Source organism: Sabethes cyaneus, chromosome 1 (genome assembly GCF_943734655.1).
Source record: "Sabethes cyaneus chromosome 1, idSabCyanKW18_F2, whole genome shotgun sequence".
Taxonomy (NCBI): Eukaryota; Metazoa; Arthropoda; class Insecta; order Diptera; family Culicidae; genus Sabethes; species Sabethes cyaneus.
In genome coordinates this window covers 122,156,265-122,177,732 of record NC_071353.1, presented here as the reverse complement: position 1 = coordinate 122,177,732, position 21,468 = coordinate 122,156,265, and the positions used below count along the sequence as shown (strand labels likewise).

Genomic DNA, 21,468 nt, shown 5'->3' with positions numbered 1-21,468 from the left:
CGTTGTATCGTTCCACGATAGGACACGTAACGCATATCTTATAAAGTTCTTTTGGATGGACTCAGTTCTATTCGCATGCACCGCGTAATAGGGTGCCCAAACAACGACCCCATACTCAAGCAAGCTCCGAACGAGTGTACAGTATAGCGATTTCAGCGCATAGATGTCTTGAAAGTCGTTAGTGTTTCTTTTTAAAAAACCGAGCGTTGCGTATGCCTTAGCAATAATCGTGGATACATGCACCGTGAATCTGACTTTCGGGTCAATGTAAATGCCACGAAACAAGACACTGTGTCCTATGCAGCCTCGTGATGCAGCGGCTCGCGGAAACGGCTAAATGATATGACCCAGCATTTTGAAGCATTGATTTGCATGCCGTTCAATGTACACCAGTGTAAAAGTGAACGAATGTCTTCCTGTAGGGCGCGCTCCGAGATTTTGATTTCACGAAAAACCTTTAAATCGTCCCGAACATAAGCGTAGACGAACGTAGTCTAAATCGGTAACGAAGAGAATAAAAATTAAGGGCCCAAGATGGCTTCCCTGAGGAACACCCGATGGTATTACAAAACTGGTCGAACTAACACCGCTAATGCTGCCAAAGGCTGAGCGATCGGTTAAATAGGGCAGCATCCACTGAGTTACCCAGTTGAGTAATCCTAAGCATCTCGTTTTGTCAACTACGAGTGCGTGTGGGACCATGTCGAAGGCCTTGCTGAAGTCAATATAAATCGCATCGACTTGTAGTCTTTCTTCGATGCTGGAGATAAACGAGTTCACAAATACCATCAAAATAGTCGTCGTGGAGCGTTTCTTTACAAAGCCATGTTGATGCTCATGCCAATAATATATTGGCCGAACCGCACAATATACCACATCATATACCACTTTTTCGAGAACTTTGGGAAGACAGCTTAAGATGGGAATCCCACGGTAGTTTTCAATATTATGGATGTTATCAGCTTTATGTATTGGAGTGATGGAGGCGACTGTCCACACTGTTGGAAATACTCCACTAACTAGCGACAGGTTGAAAATAATTGAAACATGCGAGGCGAGGGACGTGGCGAATTGCTTAATGAACGAAGGTGGCAATCTGTCTGGACCTGGACCTTTCGAGGAGTCAACATTCACTTTTTCAACCAAAACGTTCAATTGCGGCAGATGCATATCGTAATGCACTATTACTATCACTATGTTCGTCCGAAGAATGGACTGGAGGGGCGTTCGAGTATACATTACCAAAAAAGTTTGCAGAGGTCTGTAGCTCCTTCAGCGCGAGCTTCCTTGTAGATCACCTCGAGAGACGTGATCATGATCGATCTAAAAGCTTAAGTTTCCATTTAGATGTCTCCGTGTCTTTCAAAATTTTCAGACGTGGAAAGTAGGTGTTACAGTTGCCCAGTCCTCTGGCCACGGCAAAATTTATGAGCCTTAGCCTTGGTCAACAGATAAAAACTGTGCCTTCCAATGAAGGACGGAAGAATTCCGCCTTTCCGATCTGCGCATTAACATCTTCGATGAGGATTTCCACATCATGATTTGGGCACCCTCCATAAGCCCTCTCGAACCTGTCGTCGAACGGATCGGATTTATCGTCTGTCGGTGCGTATACGTTAATCAGGCTGTTGTTGAAAAATTTGCCCTAATTATCAACACACATATACGACCATCCACGGGCCTCGCGAAATAATAGACATATATTCCAAATCCGAACCCGACCCGAACCCGAAATATTTTTTTCTATCAAACCCGGATCCGACTCGAACCCGAATTTTTATTTTCCGCTAAGTCCGAACCCGAATCTGAAAACCCAACACTACGAAATTGACTCCATGTTCTGCCCTCCTACCGCCACTGTAGTAGATTTAGTCTACTGCCCGGAGCTCCCTTTCTCCGGAAGTTGGCCACCGAACTTCCGGAATAGCAGCAATCTCCACTCCGAGTCGATGTAGCTCTCGAGCAGGCAAGCCCTCTTGTGCCGGTTCAAGGTACTTAGTTCCCAATTGTTGTCCGTTAATCATTTCCTTGTTCTTTGCCGTCGTCTATACCGATTGATCCGTTCTGTATTTTCATTCGTGTTGTTCGTGGTAAATGAGAGTTTTGGTATATACTACCTTACCAGGGCAGGGTCGCGATACTCAACTATCCCGCTGATGGGTCTGCCATCTTAGGTATAGCTCGCGGGATACAGTATTTCATATTCAGTCGCTCGCTGTGAGACAGACGCTGTTTGAATCCCCCTCATCTATCGGGAACAGGCCCTCAGGTTCGCACCTCCTAGCTTGGCTGCACCAGTATGTACATGAAGCATTTTCAGGTATGTCCATCGATCGTCATCGTTTGACCGAACTGTTTCTTAATGGCACGAAAAGCTGCCAATTCGTTTCCAAAATACAAATGCCCCTTTGAATTCCGAAAAAATAACTTAAATCTGTGCAAATCTTTTGATACAGTCGAATGAATAGACAGGGACAAGATTTGAAGGGTTTTCACTTGGATTTTTTCCCGTACAATGTCGGATTGATGAAAATTACGATTTTGTGTTCAAAATAACTAAAAATGAGTCAATGTTATATTTCTTTGCTATATTTTTTATCACTTTTGAAAACTTGATTTTTAATTCGTCGATTGCTCCAGAACTTATTGGGTATATTTCATAAAGCCGACCAATCTTTATATGTAACATGCATGGAAGCAATTAACTCTGCATTACGTGTAATTTGACACATAATAGTTTTCTAGTTGCACTTTCGTGCATTCAGTAACCGTAACAATGATAACCAAAGGACGAGTATGCAGACCCAGTACCAAGTACCAAAAAAATATGAACTTAGAATTTAATTACCAACGAATTTTCTTCAATCCCATGTTCTTGTGTTGTGATTACAGACATACGAGACAAGCCAAACTACCAAACAGTTATAATGCACAATAAATAGACTTTAATGTACCGCATCTAATGGCAGTGACACTGCCTGGTACCGAGTTATTGCCAAGTTGCTACAAGGTATGGTAGCATAACATTCACATTCAGCGGTTGTGCTTTGACGCATGCCTGCAACCGGCAGACATTTGGAACCCAAAAGAATCCGGTTGATAAATTGGAGCGACACAGCAGAATTATAGCTTGTAAACATCTGTCCGTAGCTACTATCCCGAACGAGGTTACAAATCAATCCGTCGTGTTCAGATTTGTACTGTGGCAATCCTTCATTTATGCTCTGCTCATATGCGAAACAAACACGAGGATGAGGAATTTCGCTAACTAAATTAACGTGGGGGATTACCGACACTGGGTATGAATTTTATATTTTTCATTGTTTCTGGCCACACTCGCTCGTGCTGTTTACGCCAAAACCGAGCAGCACATGTTTTTCTTCATTTGAATCGAACGAAAAAAAAATTATTTCCAAGTACGTCTACTAAGCTGGGGTTCTTCTGGTAAGATGATTCACTTAACAAATCCGTTTTTAGTACACTTACGTGCATGAGCGTTATCAATGTTTTAGAATTATTACTTCACTTAGTTTTCTTTCTGGGGTAGGCAGAGGGTAGGGTTTATTTGGATTACATCATGATTAAAAATTTAATGTGCTGGGCATTTTCCTATGTAGTCTTACCCTGATGGAACGACCACATTTCGCGTTAATCATAAAATCTGAGTTGCTTCTGAGCTCAAGCCTCCCGCAACCATATCGCCGGCTTTGAATGCTTTTGTTTATTTTTCTGCTTCGAGTTGACGCTGCCCCGCCGAGCGTTATATTTAAAATGAGTATTTATATTTTACATTCGGTCATTATGTCGGTCCGCATGAGCGACACCATCTTCGTTCACTTGCAGTATAGGAACTTGCAGTGTGTTTGGCTGGGCCCGATGGAGGTTCTCGCGTTTCCATGGAATCAGTTCAGTGTCTAATTAGCGATCCACTTTCAAAGAAAATCGAGGTTAGTGATCAGATCGAAGTATTTTCCATTTGGTGTTTTGTTTTGTCGCGGCAGATCATTTTGCTTCTAGATTCTAGCTCGGTTTGCGTTCACAATTCTTAGTTTAGGAGTTACGAAATGTACCTATAGTTTAAAGTATTTCCTCCAGCACAGCACTTTTAAATTAAACAATTTTCAAATTAAAACGATGAATATACAACCAAAATTATAACTTTATAATTTAAGTTGCATTTTAAGCTAGTATACTACATACACTAAACCATAAACACTCCATGAATTACTAAATATACGCATCAGTACGTTAAACAGAGGATTACCTCTTGCTGAATTTTAAATTCCAGCAATCATTTTGAGTACATGCACAATGCAGTTGTAATGATCAAAAATTTTAAATTTTTCCCGACAAGAAAATAAGTTTCACTTATTGAGGCCACCATGTCCGATTGCAAAACATGCAGATTGAAATATGCATCGTAAGATTTGATTTTCAAGTCAGATCAATTTTTGAGGCAAATACCCTCCTTTGTTGCAATCCAGAGATTTAAAACTATATTAGGTTTCGAACTATAAAGTCTTATGTTTAAATTCTAGTGACATTAGAAGCAAACTTTGAAAGTGTACTTTGAGAAACTATCTCAAAACATTATCATAACCACTGAATGCAACGCGATTATAAGTGTATGGGACACACGTCTATGGGAAGCAGACTTCCGAACATATTCATGTCAGCCATTTGAAAAATCTACATTTGCAAGCTATTAAATATGCTCATTTGCGTAAATGTCAATGTCATTTCTATACACGTCCATTCGCTTCCATTTCATCGAAAATAGACGTGCATATATGCGTCAATGTTTGGCGAGTCGCATACAATGCTGATTTAGGTAACGAAATTTAGAAAAAAGGAAATCCAAATTTACATCCAGCAATAATACAAAACTTCTCGCGTTCCACATCTTCGGGCAACACTTTATCACTCGAAAAACTAACCATTTTTGTCTAATTCTTATATTTATATCAATCATGCAAAATTTCGCTCAACGACGACTAATTTTATTTTGTTTAGTCTATTCTACAATTTATTGTTATGATGCATATGGAGTCATTTTTTAACGCACGCGCCATATAGAGTTTGTCAATAGTAATAGTGCACGCGTTAAAATAAACACATCAAAAGCAAAATTTAATGTTTTAATACCTACTGACTCAGCAGAAAGCCACACTCACTCATTCAGTCTACAAAAGCATCCCTGGCGATAGCGTCTCATAATTTATTGACCTTCAACATTGACGGCTTCCTAATTTTATATGGAGAATTTGATAGTAGCTAACAAAATGATGATGGGGATTGATAGTAGCTAACAAAAAATGTATTTTTGTACGAATTTATTAATTTAGCACGACCTGTATTTATGAAATAAAGAATAAGTTGACGTAGTTTACACGCGTTTAAAGACAGCTTTTGACCGAATTGACCGTGCAATTCTATTCCTTAACTTTCTCGTCTCGGTGTATCTTAAAAATTCGTGCAATGGCTGAGCTCGTACTGACGTACTTACTTAGGTAGGTGGCTTGCCGTTCGAAAACTCCGAGCACTCGCAAGTCCTCCTCGAGATATGTCCATGTTTCGTGCCCGTAAAGGACAACCGGTCTAATAAGCGTCTTGTACAAGGTGCACTTTGTACGGGGACTGAGTCTGCTCGACCGCAATTGCTTATAAAGTGTATAGTAGGAACGGTTTCAGCTGATAATACGCCTCCGAATCTCGCGGCTGGTATCATTGTCCGCTGTTACCAGAGAGCCTAGATAAACAAATTCGTCGACTACCTCAAATGCATCGCCGTCGACAATATACTGCTGCCCAAGCAGCGTCGGTCGGTCTCGGTTCCGCTGGATAGCATGTACTTTGTTTTTAGACGTATTTACCTTTAATCCAATCTTTTCTGCTTGTAGCCCTATGTTGAACAAGAGGCATGAGAGACCATCACCTTGACCGAGCATTCTGGGTCATTCGAATGAACTTGAAAATTCACCCGAAATCCGAACATAGCACTGTTAGCACATAGCTGTTATCGTCCATGATTTTCCATAGCTCTTTCCGGTCGATCGTATCATATGCGGCTTTGAAGTCAACGAACAAATGGTGCGTGGCAACTCTGAATTCACGGCCCTTTGGGGGGTCTGCCGCAGTGTAAATATTTGATCCGTTGTAGACCGTCTGTTCGCAATTGGTGATAGTCGGTGGAAAATGATATGGGAGATCACTTTATAGGCGGCATTGAGAACGGTGAGATCGGCAGTTCCATGTTTTCAATCCATAGCCCTTTTTCGTCGCGTGGGTCTATTTCGATTGTTCCAGTCAGAATTTCATTGTTCTTCGTTACGTGCTTTAGTTTGTTCGTGGTGGCGGCTTACGAAGCCTACTACACAAATCCTTTGTTTCGCCAGAGGGTCAGCGAAAGAGGGCTCGAAAGAGCCCTCCTTCCCTGTCGGCATACCACCTTAGCTTCCACCGGGGCTCGTTACCGTTACCCGATCCTCACCAAGATTACCCGTATTTCGGGTGTTACCACGAGGAGGTAGGGATGGGAGTTGCTGAATAAGAGGCTGTGAACCACTGTAGGGTCTATTTTCTGCCTACAGGTGCACAAGTTACCGACGGTACGCAATATTTAGCCGTTTACCAGCCAAGCTCGTACTTGCGAGGCAGGATACTTTGTGTGAAATTTGGTTTCGGCATTTCGCTATTCTCCAACACCTCTGGTGTCCCGCAAGGAAGCAATATGGGACCATTGATGTTTCCACTGTTCTTCACACACGTCACTCAGGTGTTGGATGTTGGTTGCAGACTTTTGTACGCTGATGATCTGAAACTGTTTCTGGTTGTTAAAAAACTGGACGACTGTTGCCGTCTGCAAGCTTTACTCGATACATTACCAAACCAACATTTGACCTACATCGCGAGCCGATAATTTCGAGAGCAATGCGTCAGCTTTGATTCATTTTAAAAATTGGATGAAACTTAAATGATCCCTATTTCCCAAATCCTAACAGAATAAGAATAGGTAACAGAAGGAGACTCAATGGAAGTTAACCTAGAAGTCCTTACAAGTGATAACAGCGTGCCGGCTCCCGATCTCGCAAAGATTTGGTGAGCAATCGGTCAGCTGCTGAAGAATAATAGAGCAGCTGGAAAAGCCCTATTCCGGGCAGAACTTTTCAAAAATGCTCATGAACCGCTAGCAACGGCATTACTGGACAATTTAAAGCAATTATGGTCCTTGCGGCCCGCGGACTGGGTTGATGGATGGTGGACGGGAACTATAGTTTGAATTTATTACTGTCAGAAGTCATTTCGGGCCGCAGATCTATTGAGGATATTTGATTTAGCCCGCATTATGCTTATACCGTGGCCACCACTGATTTAAAGGACTTGGGAGTAGGAGAAACTACCATAGGAGTGGATGGAAGGTGTGGTTCGTCCTATCTACAAAAATTGATTGCTGTAATTACCGTGCCATAGATCATTTTGCGATGCGTCATTTTGCCGTCAAATGACACCAGTTGGTGGTTTGTTTACATGTTTTTTGTCACATCCAGCAGTTTCGATTAGAAATTTCGTGAAGGATTACTGCATCAGTTTCTGTAAAATGCATGTAAGGCACTTTCTCTTAAATAAAAACTATAAATTTCTATCATTATCTGCCGGACAAAGATAGAAAACTCAATTCAAAATTTAACACCATGTAAACAAACCACCAAGTGCTGTCAAAAAAGTGTGGTTAGGAGCTCCCGTGTAATGATTTATTATGCTAATCAATGCCGCCTACAAGGTGGTCTCCCAGATTTTGTTACGTCGTCTATCCCCAATAGCAAGAGAATTCGTAGGGCATGTGCTACTACGGATCAAATTGTTACTCTCCGACAAATCCTCCAAAAATATCAGGAGTGCAATGTATCAACAGACCGTATTTTCATGGATTTCACAACAATTTACGATACAGTCGAGCGCCAACAGCTATGGCAGATAACGCACGAGAACGGGTTTCCGGACAAACTGACGCGGCTGACGTGCACAGGGCGAATCACTTCAAATTTATTAAACATATTAAATATATTTAGGCATATTTACGTACTTTTACCCGGGTGCTAAATTTATTTACCGGTATTGATGAATATTTTACGAGTTTCCACCTTTTTCAATACGAGCTTGAGCTGTCAAGTCCCATCATAACAGTATGTGGCAAGAGTTGATATGACGAGGTGGACATATTTAAAATAGTAAATATATTTATCACATATTGAATATTTAAGCAGCAAGTGATTTACCCCGTGATTACGTGCGTGTTTCGGGGGTACTCTCGAGTTCTATCGAATCGCGCAGAGGGTTGCGACAAGGGGATGGACTGTCCCGCATGTTATTCAATATCGCTATTGAAAGTGTGATCCGGCGATCGGGTATCGAAACGAGAGGAATGATCTTCAGCAAGCATAACCTTCTTTTAGCCTTCGCAGACGACCTCGACATCATTACTAGAAATCTTGGGACGGCAGAGGCAATCTACGCTAGACTAAAAACGGAGGCTAGGAGGATTGGGTTACAAATCAATGCGTCGAAAACCAAATATATGGTAGGAAGAGGCCCCGTGGAGACAATAACGTTCACGTCCCACGTAGATTTGGGATCTCTGGTCACCGCTGACAATAATACTAGTAAGGAGATTCAACGACGCATTTAAGGATGAAGTCGAACCTACTTTTCTTTCCGCAAGACGCTTCGATGAAGAAGCATACACCGCCGTATAAAGCTGACGGTGTAGAAAATGCTAATCAGACCTAATCTACGGACTTGAGACAATAATTTTGCTTACAGAAGACATACACATACGTGCACTTACCGTATTTGAACGAAAGGTATTGCAGACTGTTTTTGGCGGAGTACAAACGGATAGCAGAGAGTGGCGTAGACATATGAACCACGAGTTGCAGGCACTACTTGGAGAGATTCCCATCGTACACCTGGTGAAAATTGGAAGACAACGGTGGGCCGGCCACGTCACAAAGATGCCCGATGACTTTGCAGTAAAATCCATTCTCTCCAAGAACTCCTCCGGCAGCAGGAGTAGAGGGGCCCTACGATCTAAATGGCTCAACCAGCCCGCGTCACCAGCCGAACATCCGACTTGCGTGTGTCAACACGGTCAAAACGGAATTGACGACGAGTACCCCAGGGCCGAGTTCAGTGCTGCTTGAAAATTGTTGCATTGTATGGTGTCCTTAGCAGTTAACGTGGAACCTGCGCTTCGAACGAGTACGATAGAAATTCATCCGACTTGCTCTGCGACAGATACCATGACATTATCCCGGGAGACTCCCACCATAATCGAATCGGGCCGTCTACTTGATCTGAACTAGATTAACGACAAATTGGTAATATTAGGCCGTATGAATAAAAGAGTTAGAGCAAATGCTTCCATACGATTTAAACGGGAAAAGCAAAGTAAACTGTTTTATTCATACGACCTATTGATTCCCCCAGACTAAAGTCTCTGTTGGATTATCGTGCTTCGCAAATCACGACGGATTCTACATTTCACCGAATTGAAAAAATAATAATCTAAGTTTGAACGTTTGAAGTAGGAAAAAAAAAGGGAATTGATGAAGAGTAATTAGTTTTTTGTCACTTTCGAAAATTTAGTTGAAATTTTTGAAGTTTTTTTCTCCGTGATTCCTCAACTTCTCAAGCAGAAACGATACACGATCTGATTACTTTTTTATTGCCATTAAAATTCTATTGTCAAAATTTGAATTTTCTAAAGATGTTAGTAAAACTAATTTATGCAATGGAATGGAACAAATAGAGCGAGAGTGAGCAAAAGTTCTGTGAAGATATATAACAGTAAGTCATAGTTCTATATGAATAATAATGTATAAAATATGAATAAACCAAGACATTTATCATATTCGTTAATCTAATTTAGCACCTTCTAACTCGTTGCCAAATTTCTTTTCTTTTACAGAACCAAATCATCAAAGCTGCCAGCAATGCCACCGTCGACAAAAGCGCCAATGGCGCCGCTGCAGTCGACGAGGATGGTCCCAGTGAGAAGGAATCGGGCGCCCCGACCGGTCCGGTTGCTCTGCGCCGGGACAATCACCACAAAGATAGTGCACTGAACCAGTGCATCAATGAGCTTACATCGAACCTGCACCAGCGCCGCTGCGTCAGCAGTGACATCTCATCTCCCACCAAATCGTCGTCGATGTCATCCTGTTCCTCGCCTTCATCGACGATGATATCCTCAATCAACAAGACTGGACTGCCATCTAGTGCCAACACGAACGAGCAGCAGGAAGGTGCATTCGAAGGCGAGCATATGCGCCCCAGACGATCGAGTCACAGTGACGCCTTGCTCTCATCACCCAGCCATTTTGTGACCGTAATCGAAGTTAAAGAACCTTCCGAGAGCAGCAAACAAGATGACTCGAAACGAAACTCCACCTCAGTAGCTGCTGCACTCGTTCCAGCTGTACCAACAAAAACTACCAGCGACAATAGCAATAACAATCCAACAACAATCCTTCAATCAACAACGGTCGCTGCCTCTGGCAAGCCCAACAACTATGAAAACGTATTAATCAATACCAACCGTGGAAGCTGTGAAAATCTTAACAACAACAACAATAACATTAATATGCATTCCCACAACCCGCTGCTACAGTATAAGAACAATAGTGGCGTCGTTCCGAGTGAACACAGTACATTCCTGGACAGCAGTAAGCAGTTTCCGAAACCATCGGCGCCCATCCTGATGGGTTCTTCGATTGCCGAACGAACGTCGCAGCTGATCTCGCCCGGCGGTCAGGAACTGAAGAAAAAGGTTCCCCCACGGTAAGTACCCTGCCTCCCTGTAGCTAGCAATTCTTAGCCACTACTAGTTGGGGATGTTCCGTAATCAATGTGGGTGGAAAGTAGAATATGTATTGTTACTTTATTCTATTGAGCTCGATAATGAATCATTAATTGAAACGTTTGTAGCAGTCGAACGTTCATAAACTTATAGATGCAATGGGTTTGTCATCGGGAAACCCAAATTCCATCAGCCTGTGAGAATTAAGTAATTTAATTATGACATTAGATTGAACCCGAGTAAAATGAGCTCTGCCGACAAACACAATAACGATTCGTTAACTATTTTCGGCAGAAGTGGATCATTATTCATTTGCGTGAGGTTTCATTTCCAGTTAATACAGTTTGGCGGACTCCGGACTTAATACAGAACCGGAAGCGAATTGAAACATTAATGTAACGTAGTTCATGCTAGGGTCGATTTAACAACAGAGTTATTGCTGTCGTACTTAATGACTTAATGAAATCATAAAAATCTGGGTATAAAAATCAATTCACGTATCGATATAAGTATGGTTAAATATAGTTCCTTGTGGTTACCTCTGTGAAATAAAAACCTACCTAGTCATACTGTACATAATTTATACGTAGGTCAGCTTTAAATGCGTTTAACATAAAATGCATTCAGCTTTGTGAGCGAGCTTCCGCATAACTATAACGCGTGATGGCGTGAATTCCAGTTTGCTACTCAAACGTTTCAATTATTGAGATTTCAATCACAAAACAAATCGAGACTATAATTCATAATACATCGTAAAAAACACCTATTTACTCAACCAGGTGCATTCGGCTTGAATTTCGTTATGTTCTATCATTCACAACACGTTACCTATGCCAGTTTAAAGGGGAAATCGAATTGATGAAAAAAATCCTTTTGGGCTCCTTTTCATCGTTCATCACGTTGCTCGTTCACAAAATACGAATCGACAAACTGGCAGTTGCGTTTCTTTCGTGTATTTTGCCATGACGACCAGCAGGTCATAACAATCGTTAAATCATGTTGAGGTAGTAGAGCGTTAATTTCAACACCATAATAAGGGACCAACACTCTACTGAAAGAAACTTAACAAACAGCTCAAAGCTGTTAAAGTACATAAAGATAAATACTTAACTTGTCAACGAAAATATGCTGTAAAAGGAGCAATATCACTTTTGCAATCCGTTATTTGATCAAATTACTCGAAAGTCTAATTTTAGAATATTCCACATAGTATTGTTTCAGCGACATTCTCCAGTGACGCTGTTGTAACTCTACACAGTTAAATTACCCTACCAGTCTGGCTGGTGCCAAACGTCGGTGCCGCCCTCGATTTGTTCATCCTCCCCTATTTCTATGGGACATTCTGACTGCGCCATATCGAATCGTTAAGGGAAGGGAAACTGAACTGCACCGAGAACCCCTTATCGGGCAACAGCAGCACACAGGGAGTATGCCACTTCCGCCAGCAGTAAATACAAAACACAGGGTTTTTTTTGCGATTCTCTCGACGCGCGACATTGCAATGCCCGCTAGCCGCAGAATATTTCACTGCCTACAGGGATGTTCTGTATCAGATCCCTCGTCTGCTGTTGTTGGTTCCCCGGTGCAGGAGGAGAGACGGGCCAAACTTCACATTCAAGAACAATGGAATTGACACGTTTTAATGGATAGAAACTTCTAAACGCCAACGACATTATCTGCGATAAATTGTCCATAGATAAATTAATCGTATATAATTCAAAAAATGCGACCGTTTTCCCCTACAAATCCTCTCCGTTGTTTCCATTCTGAGAATTTTGTTCCTCCACTAGCTAGTCGACGATCCTTTATGATCCGCCACTTGCAACTTTTTAACTGGAGCGGAAATGGAAGGCAATCGATTTCGCTGACATAACAAGTCTCAAGTGACATTACGTGGCTGCCGCCATCCGATCGCATCCCATTCGCCAGGGTGGCCTGCCGCTGCTGGCAGGTATGGCGTCGAAGTGCAACACAACACCAATGACTGTATGTGCATGTAGGCGGATGGGCAATAGAGCCATGGTTATGTTATGATTTTCGTTCGGAGAATTGCTGAAATTATCATACGAGAGTGTTGTGTATTGTAAATACGATGCTTCTACATATACGTACATACATACTGTTTTCAAGCATCATTACGCAGCAAAATCTTTTCACATCTAAGGTTATTATCCGAAGTAATGAATTGACAACATCAAAAGGGGGAAAATCCAAAATGTCTCACTCATTTGTTTTTGTTGGAAGTAAAATTCTATGATATGTAAGTGTATCTATTTACGATACCAGCACTAGTAGAATAACGGATTTATGCAGCAGATAATAAAATGCCACACATTTTCAACATAATCAGAAAAATTATTATATTACCTACCCTCGCCTTCTAATAAGGCAATCAATCTTAGTAGAAAGCACCGATGTGTAAATGTGTCAACCTGTTGAGGACGGCATAGAGGACCTGAATAAACATTCATCTTCGTATCTCCTAGATTTTCCTTTTGTCGGCGGGGCAAGTCCAATAAATCAATCTTCCTAAACAATATTCCTCAGCACGAGCAGCTCAGCAAAATGTGGAATACATTTTCACATTTTTCCATCATTAACACCTAAACTAGTCAACCAGTTCACACAGCACTAGGAGATTATTATGTGCGACACGCCGCCGCCCGGCTGCCGTTGTAGAGTCTCGTTTACATAAAGCTTCTTGTTTCGTCGTTTTGCATGCGTTTTTCTTTTGTTCGTTTGTTTGTTTCTGTGCTTTCTGTTTTTAATTATTCAACTTCATACATAATAGAACAGTGAAAAGTAAATCACAAATGATACCATTGCTGCTCCGAAGCATGGTGCAATAACAATAATGAACGAGACAGAAGCGGCCAAGGCGGCCAAGACAAGGGGGACCTTGCGCTGTAAACACGAGACACATCGTGTCTCTGCTACCTGTTTTCAGATGGTACGAAACAAGTTTTTACCTTTGTTTTGCCGTCACAAAAGTACGAAAATTAGTCGGAAAACTCGAAATTCATACGAGACTCGAATGGGCAAAAGCAACGTTAACGCGAACGCACGATTGTTTTTTAACTTGCGGTACCAAAAGTTAAAAAATAAATCCATGTTAGATCCATTTGTTAAAACCAAACCGAACTAATTTGCACAGCTAATAATTGTTGCTTGGGAAACAACCTCTTCCATTGTTCATAATTAAAATCATAACATTGTTAAAAAAATAGCTTTATTGAAGAAACGGTAATCCATAATCTGCTAGTTATAAATTATTTTGAATCGACATCTTATTGTGTCTACCTTATTTTCAAGAGGCAAACGCGGACGAGTGCTTTGCTGTCGAAATTTATAAATTTGTTTGTAAACATTTGAAGAAAGCTGCTGGTAAATCACACCAATTAGGTTCTCAGAAAACCTTATCGTAAATTTCGTATTAAAAAAACCATGAAAAACGCACAAGGATGTAGAATTTCAAGAATTGATGAACGAAAATTATTTACAAACATAAAAACAACTTGCAGACTAAGCAGTTGTGCGTTACTCATCGGTAGATGATTCCTTTTACTTCTCTAGCAGTATGAGCAGTATAGAGCCGCAATTCGCGTTGACGGCATTAAACGATCTCTTGCACACTCATAGAAATGCCCGTATGTACGTGTGGGTGAAAATCTGCCAAAATGTTTCGATCTCTTGCGCTCTTTAAGAAATCCCTATTCCGCTTCACCCCTACAGTAAACTTTTGGAGGTGGCAGCAGCTTACGTTCGTCAACGCGAATGGCTCGTGCTGTATCAAGAACTAGTCTCCTTTGTACTCGGTCCTGAGCTACTTGTCGCCAAATCGTTGAGCGTCTCGACACCCGCAAGTCAGTTTCAACCTGGTCGAGCTATCCAGTACGTTGGTGCCGGTGGGGTTCTTGAAGAGAACAGATTTCACTGAACAGTCGTCCAGCATCCTTGCGAGGTGGCCGGCCCACCGTAGTTTCCCAATATTCGCCAGGTGTACGATGGAAATCTCTCCAAGTAGTGCCTGCAACTCGTGGTTCATACACCTACGGCACTCTCCGCTATCCGTTTGTACTCCGCCAAAAATAGTCTGCACTTTTCGTTCAAATACGCAAGTGTACGTATGTCTTCCGTAAGTAAAGTTACTGTCTCAAGTTCGTAGAGGACTACCAGTCTGATTAGTCTTTTGTACATCGTCAGCATTGTGCGGCGGCGTATGTCCTTGATCGAAGCGTCTTGCGGAGAAAAAAGTAGACACGATTTCCAGCTTGGGTGCGTCGTTGGATCTTCTTACTTGTATTATTGCAGTGACCAGAGATCCCAAATATACGAACTCATGAACCAATTTCAGCTCATCGCCGTCAATAGTCACTGTCCGTGGAAGACAAACGTTTCTATCTCTGGAGCCTCTTCCTACCATATATTTGGTTTTCGACGCATTGGTTTGTAACCCTATCCTCCTAGCCTACTTTAAGTCTGGCGTAGATTGCCTCTGCCGTCCCAAGGTTTCTAGTAATGCGGTCGAGGTCGTCGGCGAAGGCTAGGAGGGAGTTGGTTACTCTTACTGAAGATGGTTCCTCTCGTTTCGATGTCCGCTCGCCGGATCACACCTCCAAAAGCGATATTGAATAACATACGTGACAGCCCATCCCCTTGCCACAACTCTTTGCGCGACTCGAAAGAACTCGAGTGTATCCCCGAAACGCGCACGTAGCACATCACTCGGTCCAGAGCAGCTTTGATATGCCGCGTAAGTTTGTCCGAAAAGCTGTACTCGTGCATTATCTGCCATATCTGTTCGCGTTCAACTATATCTTATGCTGCTTTTAAATCCACGAAAATATAATGTGTGGCCACGTTGTACTCTCGACATTTCTGGAGTATTTGTCGGAGAAGGAAAATTTGATCCGTAGTAGCACGGGCCCCCGTAAAGCCCGCCTGATACTGCCCTAAGAATTTTCTTGCTATTGGGGATAGACGACTGAGAGAGCGCCTTGTAGACGCCGTTGACCAGCGTAATGCTGCGTTAGTTACAGCAATCTAGCCGGTCGCCCTTTTTGTAGATGGGACAGACTACACCTTCCATCCATTCCTCCAGAAGTTTGTCCTTCTCCCAAATCCTTGAAAATATCCAGTGAAGTGCTATGGCTAGCGGTTCCTAGCCATTTTTGTAGATTTCTGCCAAGAATCGGTCCTTTTCGGCGGCTCTATTATTCTTCAGCTGACGGATTTCTCGCCGAATCTCTTCGAGATCGGGAGCCGGCACGCTATTGTCGTTTGTAGGCACTCCTAGGTTAATTTCCGTTCCGTTCCGTCTTCCGTCAACATATCAACCGCTAATATCTCAACAGCGTTTAAGAAAAGCTTCCCACTAAAATTAAAAACTTCAAACAAAGGTCGTGGTGGAACCAAATGCTTGAAAGGCTACTTGTAATTGGACTAATTATAAAAAATGCCTAACAGAGCACAATCGAGAGATTCGATTTGAGGATTACATGTGAGCAAGTTAACAACTTACCTTTTGTAGCAAGACCTCACAAAACTCTTGCAAAAAATCACAAAGGACTTAAAAGTCTGAAAAATAAACACGGTCAGTTTACAAACCATTCTCAGGATTCAGGAATTGCTTAGTATCATGTCAGACACACACTTTCCAGTCTCAATTCAAACGCCTTCCGTTGACGCACAGGGGACGAAGATAGAGTTGAAGAATTAGCCATTGTTATTTTAATGGAGTCGGAGGTTAAGTGGGCAGGGGATTCTATAAGACGCTCTTAATATCCAGGATCAGATGGAATCAAGCTGGTAAATCAACTTAAACAGCACTTGATACGTTGATTTCAAAAATAGATAAGTTGTTTGACAGCACAGAAATCTCACTTGCAGCTTTCCTTGATATTGAGGGTGCATTTGTTAACGCCTTCCGCCTTCCAAAAGCGCACAATAACAGCTGAATTGGGAGGATCTACTTTAACGACAAAACCAACTGGAGATTGCCCTCAAGAGGGAGCCCATGCTGTGGTCTTTTGTAGTCGATGATCTTCTAAATAAGTTGTCTGAAAAATGCCATTAAGTCATGAGATTCGCTGACGGTAAAACAATTTCAGGGGGGTAAAATATGAGTGTGCCATTTCCAATGGAATGCAATCTACCCTAAACTACACACTTAAACGGTCAATACACAATTGACCCTTTTAAAACATAATACCATTTGCAAGAAAAAGAAAACAATGTTACAGCTCACCAGCTCTACAGTCCAATTAGAGCTATCCAAACATACTAAATACTTGGGAGTTATGTTCGACCATAACTAAATTGGAACGATCACCTAGAGTAAGCAATCTCAAAAACAAACAATGTTTTTCGGGCCTACAGCAATACTTTTGGTAAAAAGTGGGGACTTAAGGAAGCCGAGAATGATTCACTGACATTGTGACCCAGATTAGCATATGCTTCGCCTAAAATTACACACATAACAGTTCGAAAAACTACAAGGTATACAGCTCTAAGGGTTGTACGAAAGAGTGACGTAGGCCTATGTTAACATTATATTGTAATATTTAGATAACATGTTTTACTCGATGAAGTATTCTTTTATGTCAGATGATTAGAGCTAGGACTAATACAGACAGCATTTCTGGCATGTGTATGTTCATAAGCATCTATCGCCTCCAGCTTGGCTCATTAAAACAGTGAGCAGATGCGCTACGGAAACCGCTCGTGAGGTTCAGATCTACGTACGTTTCTTGTTGGTGATTGAATTAGCCAAAATTCCGTCCCAGAAAGCACATACTTATCATGACATTCGGGCTCTTAGTAAATGTTCCAAGATAAATGTGAATATCATCCATTAATCCATCAGCCTTGGTGGCCTTCAGCATCGAGTGATAATTGAAGATAAAATTGAATTTTCTTTCAGCTGAAAATATCTCTTATAGCTATAGCTTAGTAGTTTGAAGGGAAGGCCACAAAATTAGCATATATCTAGCGTTTTAGGTACGATAAACTAAACATTTTTGCAAGAAAGTAGTTTGCAATCATAAATACGAATTGCAGATTACAAAAAATTTTATTCAACCTTTATTTAATTTGTTGGTGGCCCTTAAAAGGGCAATTGGTTACAAATAACATCAACGCCAAAGCAAGTTCAGCGCAAATACCGGATGTCTTTCTCTTTCGGCATGAATGGCAACCAGAGGGGTGGTGTGGGTGTCAAACTACATTTATTGTCCATGTTCCACCCATTGGTTTTGGTACTTTTGGTTTTGGTAGGTACTTACTGATTGATTCATCTTAAAACAAGTGAAACTAATCAGAAATCATTTAAGTACAGCCTATTAGCCTATTACCACAAACAAACAGACATAACGCTTGAAAGAAAAATCAACAAAACTTATCGTACCTGTCATTTAGCCTGAACACTAGCACCATCTATGATCGACATTCCCGAATACCAAATAGCAACTTGGGTATCCCTCGAAGTAGCAAGCATTTTTTATGTGGAATTCCCCTTCTTTCGTCAAAAAGCACCACTTTGACCAAAACGGAGACATTCCCAACTAAGCACAAATTTCAAATGACGGTTTAATCGGTACGAAGAATGAAAAACGAGTGTTATGTCTGTTAGTCTGTGCTATTACTATCTGTTATTTTCGATATGAAGGGTACTTCAGAGTTGTCGCCATCCATGGATATTTTGTCTGCCAAATTTTGACAATTTCGCACCCCTGATGGCAACAGGCACGTAGCTTATCGGCATCGATTCAATATATCCTGCACCGAAAAGTTTTTACTAGCAGCCATCATTGCAGTCTGCTCCCGCTTGTCATTCGTACTTACCGCTGGCCTTTCATGTTAACGAAATTAAACCTTGTTTTTACATACATTTCCTTATTAAGTGTATGAAAGATTATTTAAGTATGTTACTATTAAATTGCTGGACATTTTATCTTTCCAACGACATATTAACAGTTATGCTCCGTTTAGTAGTGTAGAAGTTATAAGCATTTGAAATCTTTCATGCAAACGTTACACCTCTATTTTCATTTTTACAAAGTGCTACTCTATCCAGCATAGTAAACAAAGATGTAGTCCTACGTCGAAAGGCTTGGAAAACTTCAACGTATGGCATGCTCTTCGATAACTGGAGCTATGGCCAGCACACCCTCGAAAGCTCTAGATGCTCTTTTATATCTTCTACCGTTGCACCAATTCGTACAATTTGAAGCAAACAAGGTGCTCTTAGGCTTCGACGTGTTAAACATTTGTAATATGGGGATCTCAATGGAGACCTACGCATCCTCCAAGATTTTCAACTGAACACTCTAGTAGTCATGAATGAAGACTAGATGGAATCCAGGACAAACTTCCATATGCTCCTCAAAGTAATTGAAACCGATCGCAGCATATGGGAAGAAGGGAGTCTTAAAACTCGTCCGAAGTCACTCTTGTTTTACACGGATGGTCTACAGGAGTCCGAGCTCCTGGACCAGGAATTGACATGTCCATTACACTGGGACAGTAGCCCACAGTCTTCCAAACAGAAATATAGGTGTTCTTACGCCTAACGAGATATTGTCTGCTGAACCGAAAAGGGTATAAAGTTCATTAAGGAAGTCATACCTTCTTGGGGGAAAATGCAGAATCATAGGGCGACCCATACTCTTACGCATAGTGATGGAACGGACTGATTATGCAGAAATAGTAAATGCCACAATAGATCTAACTAATGGTCGCAGTGGTTGAAGGCTCCTGCAAAAAAAAAAACAATCCTGGTCTCCACTTTTTGCTACTGCTACTTTTGCTCTATATCGTTCCTCTTGTTTCGATTCGACAGGACTCGAAAGTGCCGTAGTCCATTACTCGCTCCAGGGTAGCTTCGATCAGCCGCAACAATTTGTTCAGAAAACCGTTCGTGCGTTATCTGCCATAGCTGTTCGCGCTCGACTGTATCATATGCCGCCCTGAAATCCACGAAAACATGATACGTAGGCACGTTGTACTGCCGTCATTTCTAAAGGATTTGCCAGAGCGTGAAAATTTGATCCGTAGTAGTACGGGATCCCACAAAACTCGCGCCTTACTACCCTACAAAATTTCCTGTTATTGGGGATAGACGACATAACAGAATCTGGGAGAGCACCTTGTTGGCGCCTTGATCAGCATAATGCCGCGATAATTACAGCAATTTTTTTTGTTAGGTTATAATCATTTTAACAGCATATGTCATTCGTGACTTCTGCGGGGTTGGGATTTGAACCCGAGTCCTCGGCGTGAGAGGCGTGAATGCTAACCACTACGCCGGGACTGATCCCAATTACAGCAATTGAGATGATCGCCCTTTTCATAGATGAGACAAATCACGTCTTATGGTAGTTCTGGTTCCTGCCAAATCCTTGAAATTACCCAATGCCGTTGCTAGTGGTTTTAAGTAGGTTACAGATTGTAAATTTGAGTCGGAATTGCAATAGTAAAGGAGTCGTTATACCAACCCTTTTGTTTATTCATATCGCAGCTATTTCCCAAAAAAAATTGTAACTAAATCTAATTTCCTGCTGAAATTTAGCAATATCCTGTCAAGCTGTACGCATATTTATTTTTACGTTCAAAGCTTTATTATGTTTTCTCCCGCATCAAACTTTTCTGCAGTTAAAATTCTGTATCATCCCTTATAAATGACACACATACTGCTGCTGAACTCTATTGGAATTATGCCGCTAGGGCGAACTTTACCGCAACACCTGGCACAAAAACCTCCCCATCCCCGACCTGCCGTGGTGGATCGTAATTTGAACTGCCGAGGCTGAAGCTGCTCCTCTGCTCTTGCTCTGCTGTTGCAAGTCACTTGCTTGCTTGCTGTCGACGACAACCGCAACGCAGACAGCAGACTGGGGCGGCCGGAAATTTAACTGCGGCGGAAGTCCTTCCATTCGTTCTCTCGTTATGCTCGTTACGAGCGGACGATAGCGGATCGCAACAGCAGCACCGTACCTACCCTGCGTACAAAAAAAAACCCCTGGTCTGCTCTTGTCTGGCCTAGCGAAACCTACTACAGTTGGCTTTCGGGCCGGAAAGTGTAAAGTGAATCAATGATGATTTTGCTATATTTCGATTCCGTTACCGACAAGAGATGGCCGATCTATGTGCGCTTTTCCGGATATTTTTGATGAACATTTTTTTTCTAGATGTGTGTTGGCTTTGACAAACCAATCAAAAAACATCGAATTGCTCTTCGAATAACCCGATTTTTTTATTATTGTTAATTTTCGCTAATTCATTACTTTTAATTACAATGTTTCAGCTGTTTCATTTTGCTTAAAGTTCATTTATGAGGTAAAGATTCTTTTAAAATAAAAACAAATAAATATTTTCATCTTTTAGTAACACTTTCAGAGATGAATGGATACAAATTGACAGAAAATATTACATTAAAATTTGTACATAAATATAAATTGAACTGAGTCTGAGGATAATACCATACTAATTAGAGTAGTCTAATTAAATGGGTTTCCTCCTAACTTTCTTGTTGAATTTAACAGCGTTAATAGTTGGTTAACAACGATTTTTTTGGACATACGCATTCGAAACGTGGACTTGGTCATTGGTTA

General features: G+C 41.5%; 1 protein-coding gene across 7 annotated transcripts in view; it reads left to right on the top strand.

The window, feature by feature from the left end:
* The window catches only part of LOC128743425 (active breakpoint cluster region-related protein), a 395,975-nt gene that overhangs the window by 352,936 nt on the left and 21,571 nt on the right, over nucleotides 1–21,468 (top strand). For all 7 annotated transcript variants that reach the window (XM_053840009.1, XM_053840018.1, XM_053840002.1 and 4 more), the window contains one exon: nucleotides 9,968–10,839. In XM_053840009.1, coding sequence (XP_053695984.1) covers nucleotides 9,968–10,839 — 872 coding nt within the window. The remainder of the gene's footprint in view (nucleotides 1–9,967; nucleotides 10,840–21,468) is intronic.